General features: G+C 39.6%; 1 protein-coding gene and 1 long non-coding RNA gene across 6 annotated transcripts in view; one reads left to right on the top strand and one right to left on the bottom strand.

The window, feature by feature from the left end:
- The window catches only part of LOC139042090 (uncharacterized), a 41,673-nt gene extending 39,422 nt beyond the window's left edge, over positions 1–2,251 (bottom strand). Inside the window, exons 1-2 of the long non-coding RNA XR_011498322.1 lie at positions 1,952–2,251; positions 761–1,039 (exon numbers count right to left, since the gene is read on the bottom strand). This is a non-coding gene — a long non-coding RNA (uncharacterized lncRNA). The remainder of the gene's footprint in view (positions 1–760; positions 1,040–1,951) is intronic.
- Positions 2,252–2,869: 618 nt separating this feature from the next.
- Positions 2,870–26,093, top strand: FCRL1 (Fc receptor like 1). Of its 5 annotated transcripts, none has more exons than XM_070496977.1 (11): positions 2,879–3,021; positions 16,272–18,331; positions 18,555–18,824; positions 20,027–20,314; positions 20,479–20,757; positions 21,103–21,219; positions 22,462–22,489; positions 23,502–23,584; positions 23,805–23,876; positions 24,494–24,525; positions 25,460–26,093. In XM_070496977.1, exons 3-11 carry the CDS (start codon positions 18,602–18,604, stop codon positions 25,529–25,531), a joined length of 1,194 nt encoding a protein of 397 aa, XP_070353078.1. In that variant the 5' UTR covers positions 2,879–3,021; positions 16,272–18,331; positions 18,555–18,601; the 3' UTR covers positions 25,532–26,093. The 5 variants fall into 5 exon arrangements, with proteins under 5 accessions (XP_014692381.1, XP_070353078.1, XP_044613859.1 ...); XM_044757924.2 differs by having other exon boundaries at positions 2,888–3,021; positions 16,272–16,292; positions 24,497–24,525; XM_014836894.3 differs by having other exon boundaries at positions 2,888–3,021; positions 16,272–16,292.
- Positions 26,094–26,694: the final 601 nt, after the last annotated feature.

The raw sequence follows: 26,694 nt of genomic DNA, 5'->3' as shown, positions 1-26,694 counted from the left end.
CACCTCCTTGTATTTTGTTTGCTTACATAGCTTTCCTCTCTACTGTTCTGTGAATTCTTGGCACTTAAGGGACATGTGTTTTTCATCTCTGTATACTCAACATGCAGTACAGTGCATGGTACATATTGCCATTTTCAGAGACCAACAAGTAACACTCCTTTCTGACTTATCCAAGTTCAGAAAAAATTGACAGTAACAGGAGTCATGTGGAAGGGCTCAAATTTCAGCCTTCTCATCAATAAAAATCACTCTGAAGGAAGTGGCTTAGCTGTGTGACCTAAGTGGGTTCTAACTCACTGCTACACTAGGCGTATTTACCATCCTGGTCACAGGCATCTGGACAACCACCAGCCTCTGAAGCAGGGATAGACACCTTTTGTATGGATGATGGAAGATTAGAGCAGGCTGAGGCCTGGCAGCTCAAAGAGAGAACCCAGGTAGCACCAAGCCAAGCGTGCTCAGTTGCTTCTCCTAAATTTATCAGTCAAATAAGTCACATCTCTGATAATTTTCTTCCTCAGTTATGGAAAGAAAATCTCTCCCTTTTATGGAAACATGAGTAGTAGAGGATGTGTACCCCTAACAGCCCATAGCAGAGATCCAATAAGTAAATGAATAATGTTAATTTGAAGGTGAAACCAAAGCGATAATGCATGTTAGTACCCAGCCACAAATCTGTTGTGTAACTGTGTTAGCTTTTGCTGTGGTAACAAACCACATTAATATCTGATGTCTTACAATGTAAACTTTTATTTCTTACCCAGGTTAATTGAGGGCTGCAGGTCAGTTGAGGTTTTGTTGGACTCAGCTGGGCTTGGCTCTAGGCTGGGCTGGGTTCAAATTTCCTCTGTCTTCTCATTCTGGGAAGTGAGTTGAAAGAGCAGCCAAGCTAAACCATGCAACTGCAATTAGGAGTCTACAGATGCAGCAAATGCCTTGTACTCTTCGCTCTCATTTGCCAAAGCATCTCACATAACAAAGCTAAAAGCCAGTGAATCAGGAACATCCACTTTTCCCAAACGATGCTTGAGCAAGTCATCTGATAATGAGAAAGCATGTATAATTCTAAGAAGGGAGCTGATAGTGGGAAGCAGTAATCCAATCTATTACAGTGACTCGAAACAAGTTTCTTCTGTTCTACGGGCTACATTTTCTTCATCCTTAGTATATCGGAGTAAAGATTCCTCCTTTGACCACATACCTGGGCACTGTGGCCCAGGCAAATTGATGCATAAAGTTAACCATCTCAGCTTTCCCTACAGAAGGCAAGTCTCAGCTTGTTAGATATGTCCAGGGAGCATTGTAGATCTTTTTCCTCTGCATTGTGGTGTGGTACTTCTTTCTCCAAACACTTGCATCTGAGTTTGGATCACCTTTGTACCTTCACCACTACTCCATGGAGCAAAAGGTGCTGATTTCCCAATAGAAGTTCCAGGTCATTGTCTCGTGAAAATTCTTAACCTGAGTTTGGACCCCAGTCACAAATTCTTTTCACATCTCTCTCTCCTCTCCAGTAGTGTACCCTTTCACTCACCGCCTCCTGAATCAGAACTTATCCCCATTTACCTCATTAGAACCTTGGTAGGTGGGTTCCTGGTTTTTTATTTCATCACAGCATTTCATAATTTGTATGCATGTTACATTTCTTAGCATGTATGTATTAATTATTATGTTATGAAAATAAAAATGTGAGAGCTTAACAAATGATACACAGCCTTTAAACCCATAGGGAAGGAGGGGAGAGATATTTTGATCTGAAGAAATTGTGCAGGCACATGCATAAGTACAGGAAAGAGGTGTGAAATAGCACAAACATAGCTGTACACATTGCATAGTATACGCAAAAACATAGCTATACACCCTGGATGTAGAGGCTCCACATTTCTCACTGAATTTTCTGCATGGTTCCTGACACTGCTCCCTCTTCCCTCCAGTTTTGCACATCACTTACCACTTGTTTCTTTTTTCAATCTTCCTCTTTGGACCTGATATCTGGACTTGGATATCATTACTGAATAGCATCTTCCTGTGTCTCTTAAAGCTTAGCTTCCACACGTTGTCTGTTTCTTTTTAATCTTAGATACTCAAAGATTCAAGAAATATTGAAAATTAAGATGACTTATTCTCCTCTAGTCCATAATCTGAATTACATACAGACTTCAAGTGCCAGGATCTGATAGTCCCAATGTGCTAAAGGAAGCAATGGGAGAAATTATAGATATCCTGATTTTGGGGGAAGGCAGAAGCAATATCACAAATGCCAGAGTTAGTAATAATGGTGAACTCTCCCCAAACGCCCAGAAGCTAATTTGCATATACCTGTTTCCTGTTTTCATTTTCAAATATCTTGCAGATTGTGATTTCCTGTGATTATGTTTTTCAGCCGTTTCATGCTCACTTATTGGTGAACTGTGAAACTTCAGCTCACTAATAGCTTGACTCTGTAAAAATTGTCATGTGCAACAACTGTCAGACACTACACATAACATGGGTGACAGCCTGTCAGTCCCTGGCTTAATAACATGTTTGCATAGTGTGACTACAATAGAGGCTGCTGAGAAACAAAAGGATGTGCTGATTAGATATAGTCCAGGAGATATCCTTATCAAATATGAAACGCATGCCATTTGAATTTCAGTGGGACTATAGCCTGGTGACACTCTCATCAAAGTCAAAATCTGCCTTTGAGAAACTTCCTTTGAGATACCTGAGTTCTTGAAGAAGGACCTGATGTATTATCTTGAAGTTGTGGAAATTGAACCAATCTGTAAAATGGAGCACTTTTCATTTGTCAGCCTTCACAGGAGAGGAAATAGAGATTGGCCATCTGAAGACTCTTGTTCCTTTTTCTATTTCTGGAAACTTGTGCTGCAGAGTGACTTCCGATCCTGACTTCCGCAAACATCTGACAAACCATCATTTCTTGACTATGAGGTGAATTGTTCTTTTGATGAGAGAACATCTCCAGTTGCAGCCCTGACCTGGTCCTCATGCTGCTGAGGCTCTTGCTGTTGATCTGTGGTGAGTAGGACAGCTCAGAGCAGGGTATGGGATTTCAAACACTGGGGGCTCTGCCTACTGAAGAGCTGTGAGACTTCTCGGGACTAAGTTTCTGCCTGGTGATGCTCAGGGATGCTGAGATGTCTACTTCCAACTGAGAGCTCAGAGTCAGCAAGAAAGTGGTAAATATTGGAAAGACAGATTTTTGAAGAAAACTATCATTTCAGTTTTTATCTCATAGGAAGTGTTCACTGTCTGTCTTTCTTTCCAATATTAATTCTGTCTTTATTCTTGGCGTTTTCAATAGCCACAGAGATAAATCATACAACAAATTGCCCTCTTAGTATCTTGTCCTTCCTACTATCAATATTATTTCCCTTTATCCCTCCTGGACCTCCCCATTCCTACCATCTAACCCTAGAATTTATCAACACTAACAACTGCCCGACTTTCAAAATCTTTGTTTTCAGCATCCCCACCCTGCCCTCGCCCCCACAACTGTATTGTATTTTCAGCTTACTTTCTCTAACTCTCCATTTCCAACATGTCTTCGAGTCCCCAGGATTACTTTTCCATTGTCAATTACTACACTCCATGTCCTCTCTTCTCACAGTACTCAGCTTAGATTCTGTAGTCCATCACAATACTCCCTTGGATAGACCGTCGTTTCTCTTCCTCCATAGCACTTTCCTGATTAACACACTCTTCTGCATGCTTCATACCTGTGTCTAAGCAGCTGAATGTGACTTTAAACAAAAAGTCCAATCCTGTTGACTTATCTCTGGTAACATGTAAGACCGCAAATCTCAGATGACCATCAGCAGTACCAGGGAATCCTCCTACATTTTCATAGTCAATGCTCTCCCATTCTTGATGATTACTATTTCATACCTTCTTTTTTTTTCAAACTTCTCCCTTCTTACTCTCAATTTATAATCTTGCTTCATATTTCACTGAGAAAATAAAAGTGATCAGAAGAAAATTTCCTCATCTTTCTATTGTCATGTCTACCAACCCACCTACGTTTGCATCCTCATGCCCTGCCTTTTCTCCCCCCACCATGAATATATTTTCTCTCATCCTATCAAAGACAGAATTCTACACGTGTACATTGGGTCTCAGACTCTCTTGCTTTCTCAAAAACTTTGCTCCATCACCAAAAGATTTCTCCATTCCCCATTCCCTAAATATACAAACATTCTACAGTATCTTTTATCTTAAAGTAATAGAAATGCGACCTGATGGTCTCTGTATTTACTGCACCATTTCTCTGTCTCCTTTCATAAAGTTTTCAGCGAGATGCTATCTTTACTTCACCTCGTCCCATCCTTTCTTTTTAAAATTCATTTTACCTTAAATGATAGCAGCATTCACTTTTTTGATACACCATCTATGATTTTGACAAAGATTTAGGGTTATGTTGATATCGAACCTGAAGTGAGTTTGCTCACTCGTTGCGCAGCAAGCCAATCTCTGACACTGGGTGTAGTGGAAGAAAGTAGGAACTTTATTATTGCACAGCGCTGAGCAAGGAGAGAGGGCAGCTAATGCTGAAATCCCAAACTCCCTGAACAGCTAAAAGGAAGGGTTTTTATTTGGGGTTTTAGGTAGGGTAGGGGTAGTATATGGCCTTGCTGGCCAGAGTTTTCCCATCAGCCTGTCTTTGGCCTTAAGACTCCTTGCAGAGAGGAGGGAGCCTGGGACCTTGCTGGTCAGCAGCTTTCCCACCAGCCTGTATCTCCTTGGCAGGGAGGAGATAGTGGATGCAGGTGCTTGTCCTTGGTGGTATCTGTCTCCATGGAGGATAGTGGATTCTGGAGCCAGGAAGCCAGAGAGTAAGCAGAGAAAGAGTGTTTTGGTTCTAACCTCATATTTGCTGGGTTTAATGTGGGGAAACTGATATCAGAGTTTCTATCAACTCCCCCTTATTTTATGTCCATCCCTCAATCTTGAGGGATTTGGGGTGGTGACTGATCCAGCTACTTCCTGTTGAAATGGGGCGTAGGTTGTTTCATCTTACTGAACCAGTCTTTTAATAAGGCAGTGATGCTGGTGGGCTCCTGAAGTTAGGCCTGTGTGATGTAAGTAGCCAGATATTTAATAAGAAATTTTTCTAGAGAAAAATAAAGAGAAAAACAAGGTTAATGGTTGGAGAAAATCATAAGCCAGTTTCTGAGCCCAGGGGGCAGTCAATCAAGATTCCTAGAAGTCAGGGTTGAAGCATCTGTTGCAGTTTGAAATGTTTTTCATGGTGTCATCAGCCACTCAGGTAGCTTTTTGAGTGGCTTACACAGCAGTAGACATGAATCTCTCTTAAGTTTGTATTAGGTCCTCCAGCTTCAGTTTGTAAGGCTTCAAGAAAAAGAGCAGATTTAGTTTTCAATGATTCCAGATGAAAATGTTGGGAAAAAATCCTGAAAATGTTAGTTTGGAGGTTTGTAGCCAGATATTTCAGGAGACTGGAAGAATTCAAGATCCATTCCAGTTAACAGATGTAAAACAAAAATTTCAGACAATTAAAAGAACTAAAATCCAATATCTATAAGCGTATATTATACTTTCTATGGAAACATAATCTTCCTCTCTAAAATCACCCTCAATTTCACTAGACATAGCCAAATTAAGACTAACTGGTTTGCAAAATAAGTCTAGTTTTAATAGATTTTTCATAATTATTTACATAAGTACAGCAAGAATAGTAATTGATTATATAGGCTCTTTTAAATCTGCTTTGCTGGGACCTTATAAAGAATCTCAGGTTGAACTTTAAAAGCCTCTCAAGGAAAGCCAAGCAAAGGAACTGTCATCAGATTCTGCCTTCGGTACCTACAGATTTGGGTGAATTCCTCTCTTTGTGAGGTTCCCCAAAATATTGAGGTTCCTTGTGCCTGCCAGAGGGAGCAAGATTCTTTGCTCAACCTTACCAGGTCACTGAATCCATAAGCAAGGTACCAGGCCAATATTTCCAAGTGGCTTTATTCCAGGATGTCAACCTTCATTCCTCAAAAGCTGCCTAGTCATATCCGAGCTTGTGTGTTTTTCTCAAATATGATGTTCAAGTCAAAGCCTTGGTGTTATAACCAGTGTTTCCAATTGTATCCTGTTATAAGAAGAACAGAGTCTTATTGGACTTATGCAAACAACCATATTGCCATGAGAATAAGAATACTTACTTATCAGGAGTTTTTACGTTTTAGAGGGTTCAGATAGGGAGAAAAAGATAAATGTTTCAATTTTGTTTACAAATTGCTATAAGTCATAGTTCCTTAAGAGAATAGAGAAAAAGGCTTTCTTAAATCTGAAAAAAACAAAACATCAAAAATCAGCAATATCTTAAGTAAAAAGCCATAAAAGTTATAATCATCCCTATCAGTTTATTCTGTCCCATGTAATTGGTTCTTGATCTTAATCTTCTGTCAGCAGTTTGTGAGGTCATCAGTTTCTCTGTTGGAGTTCTGTAATTTCTACCCTGTTTAGTTTTACAATCTGAACGTTTATTAAAACCTGTACTCTAGAGTAAGCGCCAGAGTCCTTTCTATGAATTTCCCTGAAGATGAAACATATTTGCAAAAACATCAAAGTAAAACAGCAGCTGTCTGTAAATAACAAAACATTCAGAAGTGGTAATTGACAAAGGTATTTGACCATCTCTGTGATATACAACATTTTGAGATAATAACCAGAATTATGACTGACAATCAGAACAGATCAGATAACTTTTAAAATACTTATATCAATAAAACTCATTTACATAATACCATTTAAAAAAGTTTATCATTACTTAATTGACAATGCTTCTTATGTAATTTAACATACAAAATAAGCCTTTTTAGTTTAGCATTTTTCTTATAGGAAGAAAGCAAATTTCTCTAAGAAGTCCCATGGGCCCTCTGAAAATCCCCAAAGAAACCCTCCCTCTACTTCCAGTTCAAAAGAGAGTTTTTACTCAGGACTTGAATATTTATGTGTGCGGGGAAGCTTGTCAAAAATATTAAAAGCTTTAAAACATTTGTTCAGATAGGAAACCAGGTTCACTGCGAAACCGTGTTCAGGTATCCATTCAAAGTCATAACAGAAACAGTCAAGGGGAAACGGAGTTAAAATAGTAAAAAAACTTTTTTTTATAATTTTTTTATCAAGAGCAGATTAAAAGTTTAGGAAAATTATCTTTTTAAGAAAGAGGAGACCAAATTTTAATTTTGTAGCAGTCGACTTTTGACTTATAAATTTATTTACTTCATTGGATTTACTTTAATCTTAGCGAACTTGACCAGACATAAAACTCTTTAGGGCTTTACTTTTACAAACCTTTGGTTACTTCGTTTACATTCAGAATTTGTCCCAGTACTTTAGGACAAATTTATCCTTCTCAACTCAAGAAACAAAAATATTTCTATTCTTTATACCTTTTTACTGAAAACGTATATTTTACTTTCTTTGTATACAGACCTTTTAGAAATATATGTTTTCTCATAGAAAATTTCTCAGCATACATAAAACATGTTTATCAATAAACCTAAGCACATTTATAGTTTTTTTGATATGAGAAACCAAAGCCAGACAAATATGTGCTTAGTAGTTAACCTTTAATATTGTATCTTATGTGGAAATGACCTAGATACCCAATAAACTGTTATTAATTAACTTAACTTAGTAAAACTATAAAGTTTAAGTTTACAAAAAGATTTTGGAAGCTATTTTTTAAGTATACAGACTATAAAACATAATTATTGTACTTAAAACTCTTACCCAGTTTTAAAAATTACTCTTTAAAACTTCATGTGACATTACAGCAGTTAACTATCATCCTCAGTTGTTTTAAGTACATATATCATAATACATATAATTATCATTGAAAAGTTTTTCCAAAAACTTTTATCCTTTTGTATTTATTTAGTTTACCTGTCTTTAGCAATTATATTTAGATCATCTACAAAAATCTCATGAGACATTAAACAAAATTAGCTATTATACTGAGTTATTAGTTTTGCTGATAAATTTTGTAACAGACATGACATGAGCTCATTTGAGCAGTAAACCCAGGCTGTATGTCTGCATCACAGCCAATGCTGATAACTTTGAGGACATCTCTATTTTAAATCAAACCAGCAAAATTAAACAGGCTTTCATTCATCAATCATTTTATATCATGTTAAATAACTTTGTCTCTTAAAAGTTTTTGCATATTAATTGAAGACTGCATTTCATTATGAGAGATTTTGAATCCTCTCTTCTCTGAAACAGAGGTTTCCCAGAATGACCATTGCAATTTCTAATTATCTCAAAAGTTTACCTATTTTTACTTGTTTAATTTTGGAGCAGGAATTTTGGGGGAGTTGAAGAGAAGTTCAGCTTGCTGGGAAGCTCAGCAAGAGAGTAGACAAAAGCAGTAGATTTGGGTTTAGCTGCTGGCATGTTTAATTATGTAATTATTTTTTCTTAAAGAGGTAGTAAAGTATTTCTAATTTTATTTAGAAGTCTCAAAAGATTCAAACAGGCTCCCCGTTGTTGCAGCTGGCTTTTCCAATTGCATATATCAGTTAGTGTGAACTGAAATTGGCCCACTTAAGTATATCAATTTTTACAAAACTTTTAATTTTACTAACTCTTATACTTTTAATTATAACTTACATTAGAATTCCATTAACAAGTTTTGGTATTACAATATTGTGTAGGGGAAGCATTCCCAGTTAGACATAACATTTATTCCCAAAGCAAACATTCAGGCAAAGTTGACATAACCTCTTCATATAATATTAGCTTAAACACTTTAATATTTATAGTCTTAATAACATTAGTAGCCTAACTGTTGCCCCAAACAATCGTTGGTCAGGTTTTCCTCTCTGATTTTTGCCTCCTGACCTTTTAAATTTTTTCAAACTGCGGTAAGTAGAACAGGCTTATCTGCAGTTTGGAGTATCCTCAGAAAATTAAGGATAGATCTACAATATGATTCAGCTACTCCACTGCTGGGTATTTATCCAAAGAGCTTGAAAACACAAAGGCATAAAGATACTTGCACCCCTATGTTCATTGTGACATTATATACAATAGCCAAGACTTGGAAGCAACCTAGGTGCCCATCAAGGGACGAATGGGTAAAGAAGATGTGGTATTTATACACAATGGACTACTACTCAGCCATAAGAAATGACGAAATCCAGCCATTTGTGACAACATGGATGGACCTTGAGGGTATTACGCTGAGTGAAATAAGACAGAGGGAGAAAGTCAAATACCATATGATCTCACTCATAAGTAGAAGATAAAAATGACACACACAAAAAAACCACATAGCACTGGAGATTGAACTGGTGGTTACCATTGGGGAAGGAGGGAGAGGGGAGGGCAAAAGGGGTGATTAGGGTCACATGTGAGGGGATGGACTATAATTAGTGTTCAGGTGGTGAACATGATGCAATGTATCCAGAATTTGAAATATGATGTATATCCGAAAAAAAAAAATAAAGAACAATTTGCTTGTGAAAAGTGACGAATTAGATAAATCATTGGCTAACCAATTCAAAGCAAAAAAGAAAAGAGAGAAAAACAACACAAATACCTCACATTAGAAATGATAACAGGGAAATATCCACAAATACAGTGGAAAATAAAAGAGTCATAAATTACTAAAAAAAAAAAAGAAAGAACAGGCTTGTCTGATGTCCTTTAATGTTGGGGAGCCAATACGGGGGTCCCTTTAGCCCATTCAACCTTAGGCAGTGTTTTATTAAAACCTTTGTTTTAACTTTATTCACGTCTGTTCCATTTATCCCATTGGGATGAGTCCTGTGACTCTTCCCTTTCTGATTTCTCTTTGTTAACTTAATGTCTTCATTAGCATCTGTAAGACCACGAGAAGAAGCTGAGACCCCAAGTTTGATTAAGTTCTTAAGACTAGTCATTATAGTTTCCTTTTAATTTGGTCTTTTCGTAGGTACCAATAAAACAGCTGTTTATCATAAGAGCTCTCTAAAAAGTTTCCCAACTTAAGGATCCATTGTTTGACCTTGTTTTTTTCCTCCAGAGTCTAAAGAATATTGTGGCCACATGGTGTTACAAAAGGAAATCTCCCTCTTTAGACATTGGGTTATAACTATAGGTCGACCAGTTAGCCAAAGTTTTCCCAAGGGGCTTTTAGGTGGAATAGATGTGGCACCTCCCATGTTAATACTTTTAAAAGGAAAGACAAACAGACAGCAACAAATACTAAACAAGCACACTTTCCCAAAAACCCTGGGCCACAAACAGAAGCCAAAACAAAGACCAAAACCAAAAACCAAAGTGCTTCCAGTCCCAGCTTAGTCCATGTCCTACACTCGGGGGACACCCAACAAATGAAGATATGCTATGCAGATCTTCCCAAATGAGCAAGGACCTGACACCAGGTGTAGTGGAAGAAAGTAGAAATTTTATTATTGCACAGCGCTGACCAAGGAGAGAGGGCAGCTAACGCTGAAATCCCAAACTCCCTGAAAAGCTAAAAGGAAGGGTTTTTATTTGGGGTTTCAGGTAGGGGAGGGGGAGCATGTGGCCTTGCTGGCCAGTTTTCCCACCAGCCTGTCTGTGGCCTTGAGACTCCTCACAAAGAGGAGGGAGCCTGGGACCTTGCTGGTCAGCAGCTTTCCCACCAGCCTGTATCTCCTTGGCAGGGAGGAGATAGTGAATGCAGGTGCTTGTCTTTGGTGGTGTCTGTCTCCACAGAGGATAGTGGATTCTGGAGCCAGGAAGCCAGAGAGTAAGCAGAGAAAGAGTGTTTTGGTTCTAACCTCATATATGCTGGGTTTAATGTGGGGAAACTGATATCAGAGTCGATATCAATGTGACCACTAACACAATAAAAAAACGGAACATTTCCATCACTTCAAACATTTCCTCATGCCCTCAATTTCTTTTTTTTTAAATTTATTTTATTGCAGTAACTTTGGATTATAACACTACATAGCTTTCAGATGTACATCGTAATATATTTCAAATTCTGTGTAGATTACATCATGTTCACCACCCAAGAACTAATTATAGTCCATCACCTCATATGTGAGCTTAATGACACATTTGCCCACATCCCTCCCCACTTCCCCTATGGTAACCACCAATCCAATCTCCATTGCTATGTGTTTGTTTGTCATTGTTTTTATCTTCTACTTATGAGTGAGATCATATGGTATTTGACTTTCTGCCTCTGACTAATTTCACTCAGCATATTATCCTCAAGATCCATCCATGTTGTCACAAATGGCTGGATTTCATCCCTTCTTATGGCTGAGTAGTATTCCATTGTGTATATATACCACATCTTCTTTATCCATTCATCCCTTGATGGGGACCTAGGTTGCTTCCAAGTCTTGGTTATTGGGAATATGCTGCAATGAACATAGGGGTTCATGTATCTTTATGCATTTGTGTTTTCAAGTTCTTTGGTAAATATCCAACAGTGGGATAGCTGGATCATATGGTAGATCTATTCTTAATTTTGTGGGGATACTCCATACTGCTTTCAATAGTGGCTGCACAAGTTTTCACTCCCATTAGCAATGTACAAGGGTTTCCTTCTCTCCATATCCTCTCCAACACTTGCAGTTTCCTGTCTTGTTAATTATAGCTATTCTGACTGGAGTGAGGTGATACCTCATTGTAGTATTGATTTGCATTTCCCTGATAGCTAATGATGTTAAGCATATACCTGTTAGCCATCTGTATATCTTCTTTGAAGAAATCTCTGTTCAGATCTTTTGCCCATTTTTTAATTGGGTTTTTGGTTTTTTTGTTGTTGAGATGTATGTGTTCTTTGTATATTTTGGATATTAACCCCTTATTTGATCTATAGCTTGCAAATATCTTCTCCCACTTGTTAGGTTGTCTTTTCATTTTGTTGATGGTTTCCTTTGCTGTGTAGAAGGTTTTTAGTTTGATGTAGTCCCATTTGTTCATTTTTTCTTTTTTTCCCCTTGTCCTGTCAGACATGGTAGTTGAAAATATGCTACTCAGACTGATGTCACAGAATGTACTGCTTCTGTTTTCTTCTAGAAGTTTCATGGTTTCAGGTCTTACATTCAAGTCTTTAACCCATTTTGAGTTGATTTTTGTGCATGGTGTAAGTGAATGGTCTACTTTCATTCTTTTGCATGTAGCTGTCCAGTTTTCCCAACACCATTTATTGAAGAGACTCTCCTTTCTCCATTGTATGTTCTTGGCTCCCTTGTTGAGTATTAGCTGTCCATAAATGTGTGGGTTTATTTCTGGGCTCTTGATTCTGTTCCATTGACCTGTGTGTCTGTTTTTGTGCCAATACCATGCTGTTTTGGTTACTATGGATTTGTGGTGTATTTTGAAATCAGGAAGTATGATAGTTCCAGCTTTGTTCTTTTTGCTCAGGAATACTTTGGCTATTCGGGGTCTTTTGTTGTTCTATATAAATTTTAGGATTCTTTGGTCTATATCTGTGAAAAATGTTGTTGGAACTTTGATAGGGATTGCATTGAATCTATAGATTGCTTTAGGAAGTATGGACATTTTAATGATGTTAATTCTGCCAATCCAACAGCACAGCATATCTTTTCATTTTTTTGTGTCTTCTATTTCTTTCAACAATGTTTTATAGTTTTTGGTGTACAGATTTTTCACCTCTTTGGTTAAGTTTATTCCTAGGTATTTTATTCTTTTTGTTGCAATTGTAAATGGGATTATATTCTTAATTTCTCTTTCTGCTACTTTGTTGTTAGTGTATAGAAATGCAACTGATTTTTGTGTCTTGATTTTGTATCCTGTGACTTGACTGTGTTCATTTATTATTTCTAAAAGGTTTTTTAGTGGATTCTTTAGGGTTTTCTATATATAAAATTATGTAATCTGCAAAGAGTGACAGTTTTACTTCTTCTTTTCCAATTTGGATCCCTTTTATTTCTTTTTCTTGCCTGATTGCACTAGCTAGGATTTCCAATACTATGTTAAATGAGAGTGGTGACAGTGGGCATCCTTGTCTGCTTCCTGTTCTTAGAGGGATAGCTTTCAGTTTTTCTCCGTTGAGTATGATATTAACTGTGGGTTTGTCATATATGGCCTCTATTATGTTGAGATATTTTCCTTCTATACCCATTTTATTTTGAGTTTTTATCATAAATGGATGCTGTATCTTGTCAAATGCTTTTTCTGCATCTATTGAGATGATCGTGTGATTTTTATTCTTTGTTTTGTTAATGCAGTGTATCACGTTGATAGATTTGCAGATGTTGAACCATCCCTGCATCCCTGGAATAAAACCCATTTGATCATGATGTATGATCTTTTTGATGTATTGTTGTATTCCATTTGCTGGTATTTTGTTGAGGATTTTTGCATTGATGCTCATCAGTGATATTGGCCTGTAATTTTCTTTTTTTGTGTTGTCCTTGTCTGGTTTTGGTATCAGGATAATGTTGGCTTCATAGAATGGCTCCTCTTCAATTTTTTGGATGAGTTTGACAAAAATAGGCATTAAGTCTTCTTCGAATGTTTGGTAGAATTCACCAGGGAACCCATCTGGTGTTGGACTTTTATTTTTGGTGAGGTTTTTGATTGCTCTTTCAATCTCCTTACTGGTGATTGGTCTATTCAAATTCTCTACCTCTTCTTAGTCCAGTTTTGGAAGGTTGTATGTTTCTAAGAATTTATCCATTTCTTCTAGATTATCCAATTTGTTGGCGTATAGCTTTTCATAGTATTCTCTTATTATCTTTTGTATTTCTGAGGTGTCCGTTGTAATTTCTCCTCTTGCATTTCTGATTTTATTTGTTTGAGGCTTCTCTGTTTTTTTCTTGGTGAGTCTAGCTAAGGGTTTGTCAATTTTGTTTATCTTTTCAAAGAATCAGCTCTTAGTCATATATCTTAGTTATGTATAGAATTCTCCCCCATTCCTAACTGCTGTTAAACTGTTCTAGTCCTTGTAGTTCTTCCTCATCTTTCCTTGAGCCCACTTCAATTAATCTTTCATCTCCACCACTCCATTGAAACTGCTCTTGCTAATATCATCAACCACTTCCATGTTGCCCCATCTGGGATTTAATTTCCATTTCTCATTTTTTTTTAACCTCTCAGGGGTATTTGACATGGTTAATCACTCTTTCCTCCTGAAATACTTTTTCACTTGGCTTTGGAACATCATATTCTGCTGTTTCCCTGTCTAACTCAATACCTGCTGCTTTACTGACTTCAAAATGTTTCACTTTCCCAAGGTTGATACTTACACTTCTCTATCCATACTCACACTCCAAAATTACACAATTTAGTCACTTTACCTGCCACTTTAAGCTTAAACTGCTTAAACTCATGCTTATTTCTCCAGCTTTCATCTCTCCTTTGAACACCTTTCATGTATTTAGCTGCCATTCAGCTGTCTAACAAACATCTTAAACTCAACATGTCCAAACAGATCTTTTGATCTTCCACATGTACCACCACCACCACAAAACTTAACCTATTTCTCCCCATGATTTCTCCATTTCTGTAAATGTCACTATCATTCTTCCAGTTGCAGAGGCCAAAAATCTAAGAATCATACTTAATTCCTCTCTTTATTTTGTACTTTATATCCAATCCATAAGTAATTCTTATTGATTCTACTTTCAAAATTTATCCTGAAATCTGGCTGCTTCACAGCACCAGTACTGCCTAACCTGAGCCATCATCCTCACTCTTCCAGACTAAATTCCCACTAATGTTCTCCCTGCTTCTCTTGCATGACCATAGCCTGTTTTTCTCACATTAAGAGTGATTTTACAAATATAAATTGTCAACATTGTCCATAGCTCCCCATCATATCTAGAATGAAATCCAAAGCTGTTACCAAGTCCAGAAAGTCCTCCACAACTGCCTCCTGACTACTTCTAATGCACCAGTATCTACCACTGTCCCCCAACCTAGTCAGTTCCAGGTGCACTTGCCTTCTCATTCCTCCTTGGACAAGTTCATTCCTTCTCAAGGTCTTTGAAATTGCCTTTTCTCTGCCAGGATGCTCTTTCTCAAATATTCAGAAGGCTTGCTTTCTAATTTCATTCAGGTTTCTGCTCAATTGACATCTATCTAAATAGTCAAAATCATCCTAAGATACTCTGTAACATTTCTCTGATTTATTTCACTTATAACACTGATCACTCTCTGAAATCATGTTATATATTATTTTTTAATTGACTCACTCCCACTATAATGTAAATTCCTTGACAGCAAAGACTGTCATTCACGTTTACTCCTGTGACCCCAGTGCCATGTGCAATGCCTGGGATATAGTAAGCACTCAAAATAGTCTGTTGTGTGGATGAATAAATGCTAGCCCCCATTGATTCCCTTCTCCTACCTGAGGAACTAATTATTCAAATAAGCATTTAACCTAAAAAAAGCAGGCATCTTAGACTAAAGATGGGCTAAAATAGATAATAATAATGAGATAATATTTATTGAATGCTAAATAAATTCCAGGCACTATTCTGAGCGTTTTATGGATATCAATTTATTTAACCCTCACAAAAACTCTGTGAAGTAGGTCAATAATTATCTCCATTTTAGAGAAAAGAAAACTAAAGCAGAGAGAGATGAAGCATTTTTCCCAGGGTATAACAGCTTGTAAGAGGAAGTGCCAAGACTCAAATCTATGCCATCTGGCTGCAGAGCCTGCATTTCCCCCAGAATTTTCCATTCTTGATCATTATGCCATAATATTACGGTCAAATCCTTGAGATTAAAGAGAATCTTTGCAGGAATCTGACTTACTTCTCTGGACCTAGATCACCTTTGATCTGAAGTTGGTAAATAAAGGGGCATCATGTCTCGAGCATGAGCCCTTCCACTGTCCTTGCCTGACTGTTGTTACCATGAGTCAGCCAGTCTGGAGTTGGATCATCAAGACTTTTGAGAGGAGGGGATGAGAATCAGGGGCTTGGAGAGGGGAGTTGCTAGGTTGTTATAGGTCAAAGGCACCACCTCTTAACCATAGATTAGAAAAGTTATTGGAAAGTACTTTAGGGTCATAAAGATGAACTAGGTGTTGTTTTGTGGGTGATGTGGAATGTAGGAAAAAGAACAGAGAGAAAGAAGGAAGGGAGAGAAAAAGAAGGAGGGAGGGAGAGAAGAAAAGTTGGAGAGGAAAGGAGAGAGAAAGACTAAAGGAGAGAGGGAGGGAGAGATGTGGGGAGAGCATGGGGAAGGTAGATGTGTTGTTTGGAAAGCTCTTGGGGATGTTAAACTTTGTGTACATTTGGGATTTGCTTCTCTGTACTGATCTCTGCTGAATTCTCTCCCAGCTCCACTCTGTGAACCAAATGGTGAGTTGCACTTCCCTTTCTTCTTCACGGTCTGTGGGTATCTTGTCACTTGAGCCAATGCAAAAGGCCTGTGGATGGTTGTCTGACATCGGGTGACAGCTGCTGAGATATGCAAATGACAGTGGCTCCCTTGGGCCAGGGCTGCTTGTGTTCACACCAGTTTCTGTACTTGACACGTGCCTGTTCACCTCAGGAGCACGCTTGCTCTGACCTTCTCAAGATCACAGTCTTTCCTCTGGGAAATCCCAGCTTACGGAGGAAGATGCTGTTTGCCCAAGGAAGTCAGAGGGTGTAGAAGACTGATGTTAGAAGAATCTCTGCCTTCCCAGCCTCTGGGGCTTCAAGACCTCTATGTATTCCCAACCGGGTGCTCCACCAGAAGTGATGGAAGAAATGCCAAAGTCACACATCCATGGAGAACATTACACTCAATCCTTGGGCCATGCACAAAACAAAGTGGTACTGCTGCCTCCTTTCTATTTTCAGCCCTGCTCTGCAGCCACTACCATTACCCCAGTGCAATTTCTTTCTCTCAGACTCTGGCTTCTGCAAACTTACCTCATTGCTCTGATTCTGATTCAAAGTCTTAGTTTTACCATATGAAAAGAGGAGGAAATTTCCCCCCACAAGGAATCTTTCACTAAAGCGTGTTTAAATCTAATCTATAGTAGAACTGCTCTCTTGTACATACTAACCATAGGGTTAAAAGAGGTTATCCTTGACCTCAAGAACACAGGCTGCATGTGCAACTAGGGAACACAGGATTAGGAATTCCCATGACCAGAGGTATTTAGAACCAACTCAGCCTCTGGATTCCTTCCCTGATGTTTGTCCAAGTCTAACACATGCCTTGTGTTAATGCCATGTTGCCTTATGCCTGGAACAGCTTTTACCCTATAATTGTATGTGTCCAATCCTAGCCTAAGCTGAAACCTAAAGTCACATCCAGGATGAAGTAACAAAGCTTCTGCTGCTAGCAAGTTGCCAGATAGTCTCTGTGCCCGAGAATTATCTAAAAGAAACTCTGGGCTGCAAGACCAAGCTCTAGATCCTTGCAAACTGTCTTGTCTGGTATCCTAGTCCAACTCCACCCCAGTCCCATTCAGAAGAGTGGGTTACAAGTGCCTAATGCATTTTTTTATTCCTTTCTTTGCTCAGCCCCAAAGCTGCTCCCCAGTCTTCTGGGGACTACAGTTTTCTAAGGAGATAAAGTCACACTAATGTGCAGGGTATTCCATGCCTCAGTACAGAGCAAACATTCTGTTACCATGGTTGAATTGATTTCTTAAAAGTTCCAGGGTAAAGCATCCCAATTTAGCATTTTCATCTGATGAAGAAAGAAAAAGGTTTTCTTAAGAAAATTCTTAAATTTCCCAAAGAGCAGAGGCTCTGAGGGTTGGAAAAACAAATACCCAAAGAGTCAATACTACCAGGGCTTTGATGTTTCATGGGCTTCTGCAATTGGGGCCAATAAGAAGATGAGATGAAAGCAGGACACAACTTTGCTCATCTTTAATTCATACAGAAAAGAGCCCCTTTGACGAAAAAGGGATACATCCCTGAGAAGTAAGGTATGGACTGAATTTGCTTCTTATGACCATGGCTTCTACAGAGGTTTGTATAGGAGTCCCAGAGCAGGGGAGCTGTGACTTAGAATGTGCAGATGCAGGGCATGTCCAGGCAAGTGCATGCCTGTTCCTTCCACTGGGAATAGAAATAATAGGGGCAGATGAGAAACAGTAACAAAGGAATTGAGTTCCTTTAAGTCTTTCCTAGACTGATTGATTCTCCAGTCCTCAGATTCTGTCTTTGAAAGAGATAGTATGGGTCTGAGATGTCAGAGGAAAGGGAACAGAAGAAAATAACCAATATAGTTTACAACAAGGATGAATGAAATATATTCACATTTCCTAAAACTTCAAGCTTCACCATGTCCAATGCCAACGCCAGTGACAGTCATCAATAACCCTGCACTGCGTCCGAAAAAGGTCTTTTTCGTTCATGGATAGAAACTTCAAAGAGTAAGAACCAAGTCAAAGGTAAGAGCTGCCTTGTGGAAGGAGGTGATGCTGCACAGGGGCAGGCTGTGCTAGGGGTCAGCAGAAAAGCCCATGGGCCACTTGGGGGGGTAATGTGAGGGGTGGTCTGTCTGTTCAAATGGCTGGTTCTTTGAATCTTGTTTCAAATTCTGAGAACACAAAGCACCTTTACCAGAAACTCTGACTCATTGTCCTGGAATATGTGTTTAATCTTTCTCTCTAGTGGTGTTTCTGACAGCCAGCCCCTCTCAGCCCATAGAGGGGACTTCAATGACCCTGACCTGTAATATCCAGCACACTCGACAGAAGTCAAATTTCCAGTTCCAGTTTTGCTTCTTCAAAGATGGTCGGGTCCTGGGGAAGGGCTGGAACAGCTCCCCAGACTTCCAGATCGCCACCATTTGGAGGGAAAACTCAGGGTCCTACTGGTGTGGAGCAAAGACAGTGCCATTCATAGAGACATGGAGCCGGAGAATCCAGATACAAGTGCAGAGTGAGTGCCAGGGGGCCCTCTGCTGGGGTGGGCTGAGAAGGGCAGAGGCATGAGGCTGGCCTTCCCTGACTATTGTATCCTGAAGGAATAGGAGCTGTTTAAGAGATATACCTGAGCTTCTGTTTTTATCAGAGTCCTTAATGAATCTTCCCTTATCCTTGCTATTCCCATTCAAGCAAACAGAAGAATATTTAGGAAACCCTTACTGTGTGTCTTCACTGTGCTGGAGAGTGTAGGGGAAATAGCTGCATAATACATCGTCCCTGATTATAAGAAGCTGACGCTCAACCAGCGCCCTAAACAACTAGGGTGAAATATGTGAGGTGTAGTGCTGAGTGTTAATAGAAACCCTAGAGAAAGGAGAAATCTGACTGAGGTGGTAAGAGAAGGCTTTGTGGAAGGGGATGTTGGGGAAGGGCTTAAGGAGGAGAAGTTGGGGCCTGATTTTGAAAGATAAAAAGAAAAGAGAGAGTTTTGTGATTCTGAACCATGTTATTCCATGTTAGGGTTGCCACTTCTGACATCCTCTCCCCTTCTCAGACAAAGATGTATCCATGATGCCATAAAGCAAATGTCTAATTCCTCCAGAAGGCTGGGCTTCCCCAGGCTTCCTTAGAACTTAGTACTGGTGAACCTGGACCACCACACACACACACACACACACACAAACACTGGACAGTTCATATGCTGCAGGCCCTGTTCTGGAGCTTTACACATGTTGTTCAACTGAAACTTCACGACTGTAGGAGATAACTGTCATTATCATCTCCATTTTACATATAGGAAATTGAGTCTCAGAGAAGTTAAGTAATTTGATCAAACAAACACAGTAAGAGTTGGAATCAGCATTCAAACCCAGGCAGTTTGATTTGTAACAGGGACTTGTAACCACTATACTACTATGCTTTGAAAAATGAGTTTGAGAGATCAGGGTTCTGGGAATCACATTATCCTAGGCAGGGAGGTGATGCCGCATCCTCTATGGTAATATTAAGGTGCCCTTCTTACCCTGCCATCATCAACTCAGCCATACCAATTCCAAATAAGCAGAACTGCCCTCCGCCCCACCTCACCCCTGCCATTAAACTATATAAAGTATTGACTTTATCTGAGGCCTTTGCTTTCAGGACTGTCACACCTACTCTATGTCCCTGAAATACTCCCTACTCAGGGTCCTCCTGTGTCTTCTTGTGTTCATGTAGGAGTTCCTGTCAGTAATGTGAGCTTGGAGACACAACCTCCAGGTGGACTTGTGATGGAGGGAGAGAAGCTGGTTCTTGTCTGCTTGGTCGCTGGGGGCACAGGAGACATCACCTTCTTCTGGTACAAAGGGGCCCTGGGTTTAAACCTGGAAACAAAGACCCAGCGTTCACTGATGGCGAAGTTTGAGATACCTACGGTGAGGGAGAGTGATGCTGAGCAATATTACTGTGCAGCTGACAATGGCTATGGCCCCAGTCTCAGTGGGCTGGTGAGCATCACTGTCAGAAGTAAGTTCCACTACGCTTCAGCTCAACCAGCAGGTTGCAGACTGGGTTCCATGCTCCCCTGGGGCACCCTGAGGAAGTTCACTGGGGCTGAGCCTCTGTGGGTAGCGATTATGAATCTATCCCATAATCAGAGACCCTCTCTGACAGTCTACTATCTCTGTCAGTTCCAGTGTCTCGTCCTGTCCTCACCCTCAGGGCTCCTGGGGCCGAGGCTGTGGTAGTGGACGTGGTGGAGCTTCACTGTGAGGCCCAGAGAGGCTCTCCTCCAATCCTGTACAAGTTTTATCATGAAGATGTCACCCTGGGGAACAGCTTGGCCCCCTCTGGAGGAGGAGTGTCCTTCAACTTCTCTCTGACTGCAGAATATTCTGGAAACTACTACTGTGAGGCCAACAATGGCCTGGGGGCCCAGCGTAGTGAGCTGGTGCCACTCAACATCACAGGTATAGCTCAGGCTATGGAATTGTCTTGGTCAATGTCTCTTTTCCAGCATCGTGAGAGAGTTTTGCTGACCCCAAATGTTTTCGGTGGTGTGCTACCAAAGATGGAGCTTTTGCAGGTGGTGCTGTCCTGGGAGGTATATCTGAGGGGGCATGGAGGACATGAAGGCTGGGTGCCTCTCTTCTCCTTTAATCAATGTGACAAGTTGCAAGTCCCTAGATAAATAATTCCATCCCTCCCCTCCCTCCAGGAAGAGTAGATCTTGGCCTCAACCCACAGTCAAGATGTCTGCTCTCCAAACCCAAGCCGTTTTCCTTAGCAGCTCATGTACAGGTCTTTCCCCTCAGTGCCTACAAGGGACAGAAAAGAACTTCTTACTTCAGGAGTCATTGAAGTACTGCTTGGCATCCTTGGTCTTGGCACTATGGCCCTATTATTCTGCTGCTGGCTCAAGAGAAAAATAGGTGAGTATCTATAGGGATTGGTATTTGGTTACTATGACCTTTGTTTTCACGGAAATAGGCTAGATTTGTGACATATATACTGTAAAGGATGAATATATCCTGTTAGCCATCTGCCTATAGATCTACTCATAACTCCCAGCATGGGAATGGCACCTATTAAAGTAGTGCAACGTTTTTACTAAAGTTCTCCATCCACCATGTGTTATCAGTTTAGATCTGGTGCTTCTGTGATTTAATTTTTATACAAAAATGTAACTCTATTTAAAATAACTAATCAGCTACTGGAAGAGAAGTACAGTTAACAGTTCCAGCTACACCAATCATCTCCTAGTTAAAGTCAATGCATCACTTCTTTTTTACTTATTAAGGTAACGTTGATTTACAACATTATATAGGTTTCAGGTGTACATCATTATAATTTGACTTCTGTAAACGCTACAATGTGTTCACCACCAAAAGTCTAGTTTCCATCCATCACCATACAAATGTCCACCTTTACTGCTTTTGCCCTCCCCCAACCGATGCAATAATTCTTATTCATCTTAGAGTATTGTCACATGGTTTTTCTTCTCCCTGAAATGCTCATCTACACATCCACACATTCTACTCATTGCTAGATCTTTCTCACTTTTCATTGTAAATATCATTTTCTCCAAGAGGCTCCTCCTCGCCACACAGCCTACAATTCTCTTCTATTATTATTCATCAGAGTACTGAGTTATTTAGCTTCATATTTATCACAATTGGTAATTACATATTGGTTTGTGTGTTTAATCTTGGTCTCCTGTTCTCCATTGAACAAGTTGGAGATGGAGCAAGAGAAGACAATGTGAGTTCTCGTTTAAATTCCAAGCTTTTCCTGCATCTTTGGGCACCTCATCCTTCTATAACATGGCTGTGGCAACTCCTGCTTCTGAGGACTCTTGTTCTGATAAGATTAGGTGGTATGATTGTAATACCAAAAGAAAAAATATAATAGATGTAAGATTTCTAAGACTTGGACTCAAGTCCTAGCTCTGGTATAAACTGTGTTTGGGAAGCTCGCTTGACTATTCTGGCCTGAGTCTCTTCGTCAAAAAATGAAGGATCTGCCTAAACGATTGCCAGGATGTCCTCTGGGCACACGGTGGCACCTTGTGATGGGCATCCTGGCACAAGGAACATTCCTCGCACAAGGGCTACATAAAAGCCCCAAGAAAGAGTTCCTCCGTTGACATGTATGTTCATTTGTTTGACTTGCAGGAAGACGTGCAGCCAGGGATCCACCCAGGTGAGGTCTCTGCTTTTTCTGTGTTCACTGGCAATGTAGAAAAATCTATTCAAAAAATTTGAATTGTCCTCTCTCATGAGTTTTTTTCATGTTTTATTGTACCCAAAACTACCATTTGAGAGTCGTCCCACTGACAACTTTGAACATTCATTTGTGATTCCTCTTCTTTTATATAATAGCTAGTTAATTTAAATCCTTTCATCATTCTTCCTGATTATCTCTTTCACTAAATCTGCAGAATAAGAAAGTTACATTACTTTGACCCGTTTCACGCATTCATTCAGTCAATTAACCAATATCTGAGGGTCTATAAGTCATTCTGTTGAGTGCTGAAAGGCATGAAAATATGGAAATGCCTTGAGAGTCTTTGAGTAGTTAAGATATATATGCGTTTCTGTAATATAGGCCAGAGAGTAATAAACATAATGAAAAATTGTTGATGAAGTTCTTTAGAAGTTTAGAGGAGGAAAAGATTTTTGAAAATACTGCCATCTGGGGATAACCAATGTTTAGATGATATATTTTTATAGTGTATTATTGTTTATGCCAACAAAATATTGATTTTTTTCCCCAAATCAGAGTAGCACACTTTCAGTGGTGCATGTACATGCAAGACTGTTTTCTCCTCAAGCTGCTTCTTCTGCCTAGCAACATATTTTCCATCTGGAGTGAATCAATATTTCTTCATTCAGTATTTACTGAGCACCTGTGATGTGAATGGTACTATTCTGGGTGTGGACAATACCACAATGAGTCAGTCAGACAAGGACTTTACATTCATGAGGTACATTCTCTAGTGATACTCTGCAATGCCCTACTCAGCCTAGGTATAGGGCCGTGGCTTGTACCGTACAGCTGTGCTGATTGCTGATTTTCCTGTAAATTAGTATTCTGCTCAGGACTTTCTATCAGGCTTCTTTCCTTCAGTGTCTTACTCATAATCCCAGATAGTGATGTCTGGGATATCTGGGATGCTATCCCAGATAGATAGCATGTGTTTCTGTGTTTGCAGGAGCCCTCCCAGCCCTGTACCCCAACAATCTACCTACCTCAACTCACCTGACCCGGAGCAACAACATCCTGTATACGAAAATGGTGAGGCTTCCCAAGTGAATTGGGACAAGTAGGTAGAGCAAGCTGGGGGAAGGGGCAACGGAGTAATGTCTGCTGGGCAAACCTGACACTGCTGTGCCCTAGCCACTTCTGCAAATAGGTGACGCATCTGTCTTTTTGGCTGTGAAGGTGGTAAGTATGGAGTAAGTTCAACGGCAGGACGAAGCGACTGTGTCATGATGCATCCTTTGTTCCCTTGCAGTGAATGTTGTACGCGGGGATGAGGTTTATTCTTTGGTGTACCATATGCAGCAGGAACTGCAACCAGCAGCAGGTGAGACATAAGGGAGTGAATTTGTCTCTGACTTTTATCTTTTCCTGGAACCAAGAGGATAATCAGTGGCTGTGTATGGCAGTATGTATATGGCAGCGTTCTTCCTTGCTGCTGCTTCTGCCCTTGAAGCTGACCATGAGCATTTCTATGCCTATCTGAACACTGACCTTTGATCTGGAAGCTGCCTCCAGTAGAGCCCAGTGCTGATGCTAATTCATCTCCTGCATATCTCACACCCAAGTGAGATGGCAAGATTGGAGATGGTGGCTTCTGCCTGCCCTCTTTGAGTAGCCCTGTGCACTCCCTGTTGCACTGCATCAAGCTGCCTAGTTACTATTGTTTTGTCCTATCCTATACATGCTGGACCCAGAACAGCTGAGAGGTATAAATGCCAGGGGGGACCTACTTACCCTCCCACTCCCAGGCTGCCAGTTTTCCTCTTTATAGTAAAGGAATCATTTTTGTGATAGGCAGGAAAGTGAGACAAAAAGTATTAACGGAAATAAATCCACAGGAAATAGACAGGAGAGGAAGAAGCCCTTATTAACACTAATTTAGTGAAGGACTTTAAGTATAAGTGGAATCTGACAGCATGTATCGTACCTTTTCCTCCACAGTAGGACCCCCAAGGACACATATTGAGGATAAGGTGAGTTGGAATCCCTGTTGTTCTTTCCTGTATGCTCTTTCTCTCTTTATTCTGGGGACTGGTTCTCTAACTTTTAAAATGATGGCCACTTTGGAAAGTCAAAAGATCCCATGGTCTACCTTCTCCCTTGTTTCCCCCTACAATGGGGATCAAGACATTTGGTTATAACAATAAAGTGTCACTGTATAGGGAAACTTTGGAAGTTACATATACATTTCCTTTAACAATGCACATATGGATGATTTGCAGTTAAATTGTAGTGCGTGCCTAGTCTAAGAGTTCTATTTACTTAAAAATCTTTATCAGGAAATACTGTTGAACCATACACACATCACCATGCTCTAAAGTTAACCAAGCACCCGTAGAAAATGAAATTAATATTGAACGAAGCTAAACCAATAGTGATTTATGTCATTAAAACTCAGTAATTTGTAAACCTTGAACAATTCAAGACATCACTGATGATACAAAAATACCTTCAGAATATTGCAGGTATTCCAACTGGCCATGTGTTCAAGGACAGCAGGTGCATTGTAATTTTGTCTAGTGATGTGGCAGCCAGATGACTCAGGACAGAATTTGTGTCCTTGGTTAACTCCAGAGACACGCTAAATTTAGTTTATGAATATAAAATTTTGACATCGTTAAAAAATGACAGCCCATGGAAATAACAATGGCCCATTAGAATGAGAGAAGGCCTTGCATGTTTTGATCAGCTTGCAGCACAGTAGAGGCACTTCTGTGGCCCATGAGTGGGATGCAGCCCTTTGAAAATGCTAGCCTAGGGCCACAGTCTTCCAAGAGTCTCCAATTTATATGCTGTGTGGTGCACCATGATAGGATGCATCCAGGTTGATTGGGGAAGAGAAACCATGGGAGGCATGTTCTTCTTGTTTTCCCTGCTCTGGTCCTATTCATGTGCCTTTGCTTCTAGGACTCCTCAGCCATATATTCTTGGCTGAAGAAGGCAAGCATTACAGATTTGGACTATGAAGATGCTATGTAAAGTTATGGAAAGTTCTGCTCCTTGGCAACCATCCATGACCCCATGTCTCAGAACCAATATGTTCTTCAGAGGTCCTGGGGGAGTCAGTTTCCAGTACACCTCATCCAGGTGCTTTCCTCCATGAGACTATTCCTGCAACTACTGTGAAGTGAAGTAGGCTCAAACCCTGAAGAACTCACCCAGGAGAACCGACATGAATGCAGAAATGGGAAGGACTTTGTTACTAGAACCGGATTCCTACTGGCTCTTTTAGGCACAGGTCAAATTGTGCTCTAACTTCTTTTTACAAGAGGAAGCAGGATGGGACAAAAAGAACTTGGGATCTTGGGGTAGAGTGACAGTGATACTTAGAATGCATGGACCCAAGGTTAGTGATTTTGTGGGACTCCTCCATACCGAGAGCTGTGTCCATCCTTTTGTCCAAGGGCTTTCTCTGCTCAGACAGTACAGAACTCCAGACCTGTCACTTATGTCAATCATCCTGTTTCTGTGTAAAATATGACAGTGCATTGGGTGTCACTGTTACCAAATTAGAATTAAAATAAAGTTACATAAGAAGTTATTGTGGCTACACTTAATTTTAGTGACATATTTTGTATGCACAGGCCAATCTAGACGCTCTCATGTTTATAATGAGATACAATCTTTGTAAGTTTCACCACATCCAAAGTTCGGTATTTATTGCTGCCTCTAGAAGCTTTATGAATATAAATTTTCTTCTTTTATTCACAAACTTTTTGAAAACATGATAATATAGTTTGGAGTCTGTATTTTAACTTTAAAACAGTCATGCACTAACTCATAAATTAAAACAATTTAAAAGTATATAATGTAAAAATTTAAAGTCTTCCCTATAATTTTACACCACAAGTGGCACCCATTGTTAAAAACTTAGCATTGTTAAAATCTTAGCTCTGCAGATATTTTTCTATTTTTGTACCCACACTTACACATACATACATGTAAATATGTACAAATTTATAAAAGTATCCATTTAACAAAATATTATGAAATACTTTCAAGTCTGTATAAAGATCTATTGTACTATTTTAAAAGTAGTATTCTATTACATAGGTAAATCATAGTATGTATTTTTCTTCTTTTACTTTGGTAAAATATATATAACAAAACTTACCATTTTAACCAGTTTTTAATTTTTTCTG

Source organism: Equus asinus, chromosome 25 (assembly GCF_041296235.1).
Source record: "Equus asinus isolate D_3611 breed Donkey chromosome 25, EquAss-T2T_v2, whole genome shotgun sequence".
Lineage (NCBI taxonomy): Eukaryota > Metazoa > Chordata > Mammalia > Perissodactyla > Equidae > Equus > Equus asinus.
Note: the sequence above shows the minus strand (reverse complement) of the source record. Positions and strands in the feature narration are given on the sequence as shown.

What these genes read in the sequence shown, in the direction of transcription:
- FCRL1 (XM_014836894.3), top strand. Translation starts at nt 2,991, where the DNA reads ATGCTGCTGAGGCTCTTGCTGTTGATCTGTG. An exon ending in GCAGCCAGGGATCCACCCAG is followed by an intron (nt 22,490 to 23,501) that starts GTGAGGTCTCTG and finishes CTGTGTTTGCAG; the next exon opens with GAGCCCTCCCAGCCCTGTAC. An exon ending in GGAACTGCAACCAGCAGCAG is followed by an intron (nt 23,877 to 24,493) that starts GTGAGACATAAG and finishes TTTCCTCCACAG; the next exon opens with TAGGACCCCCAAGGACACAT.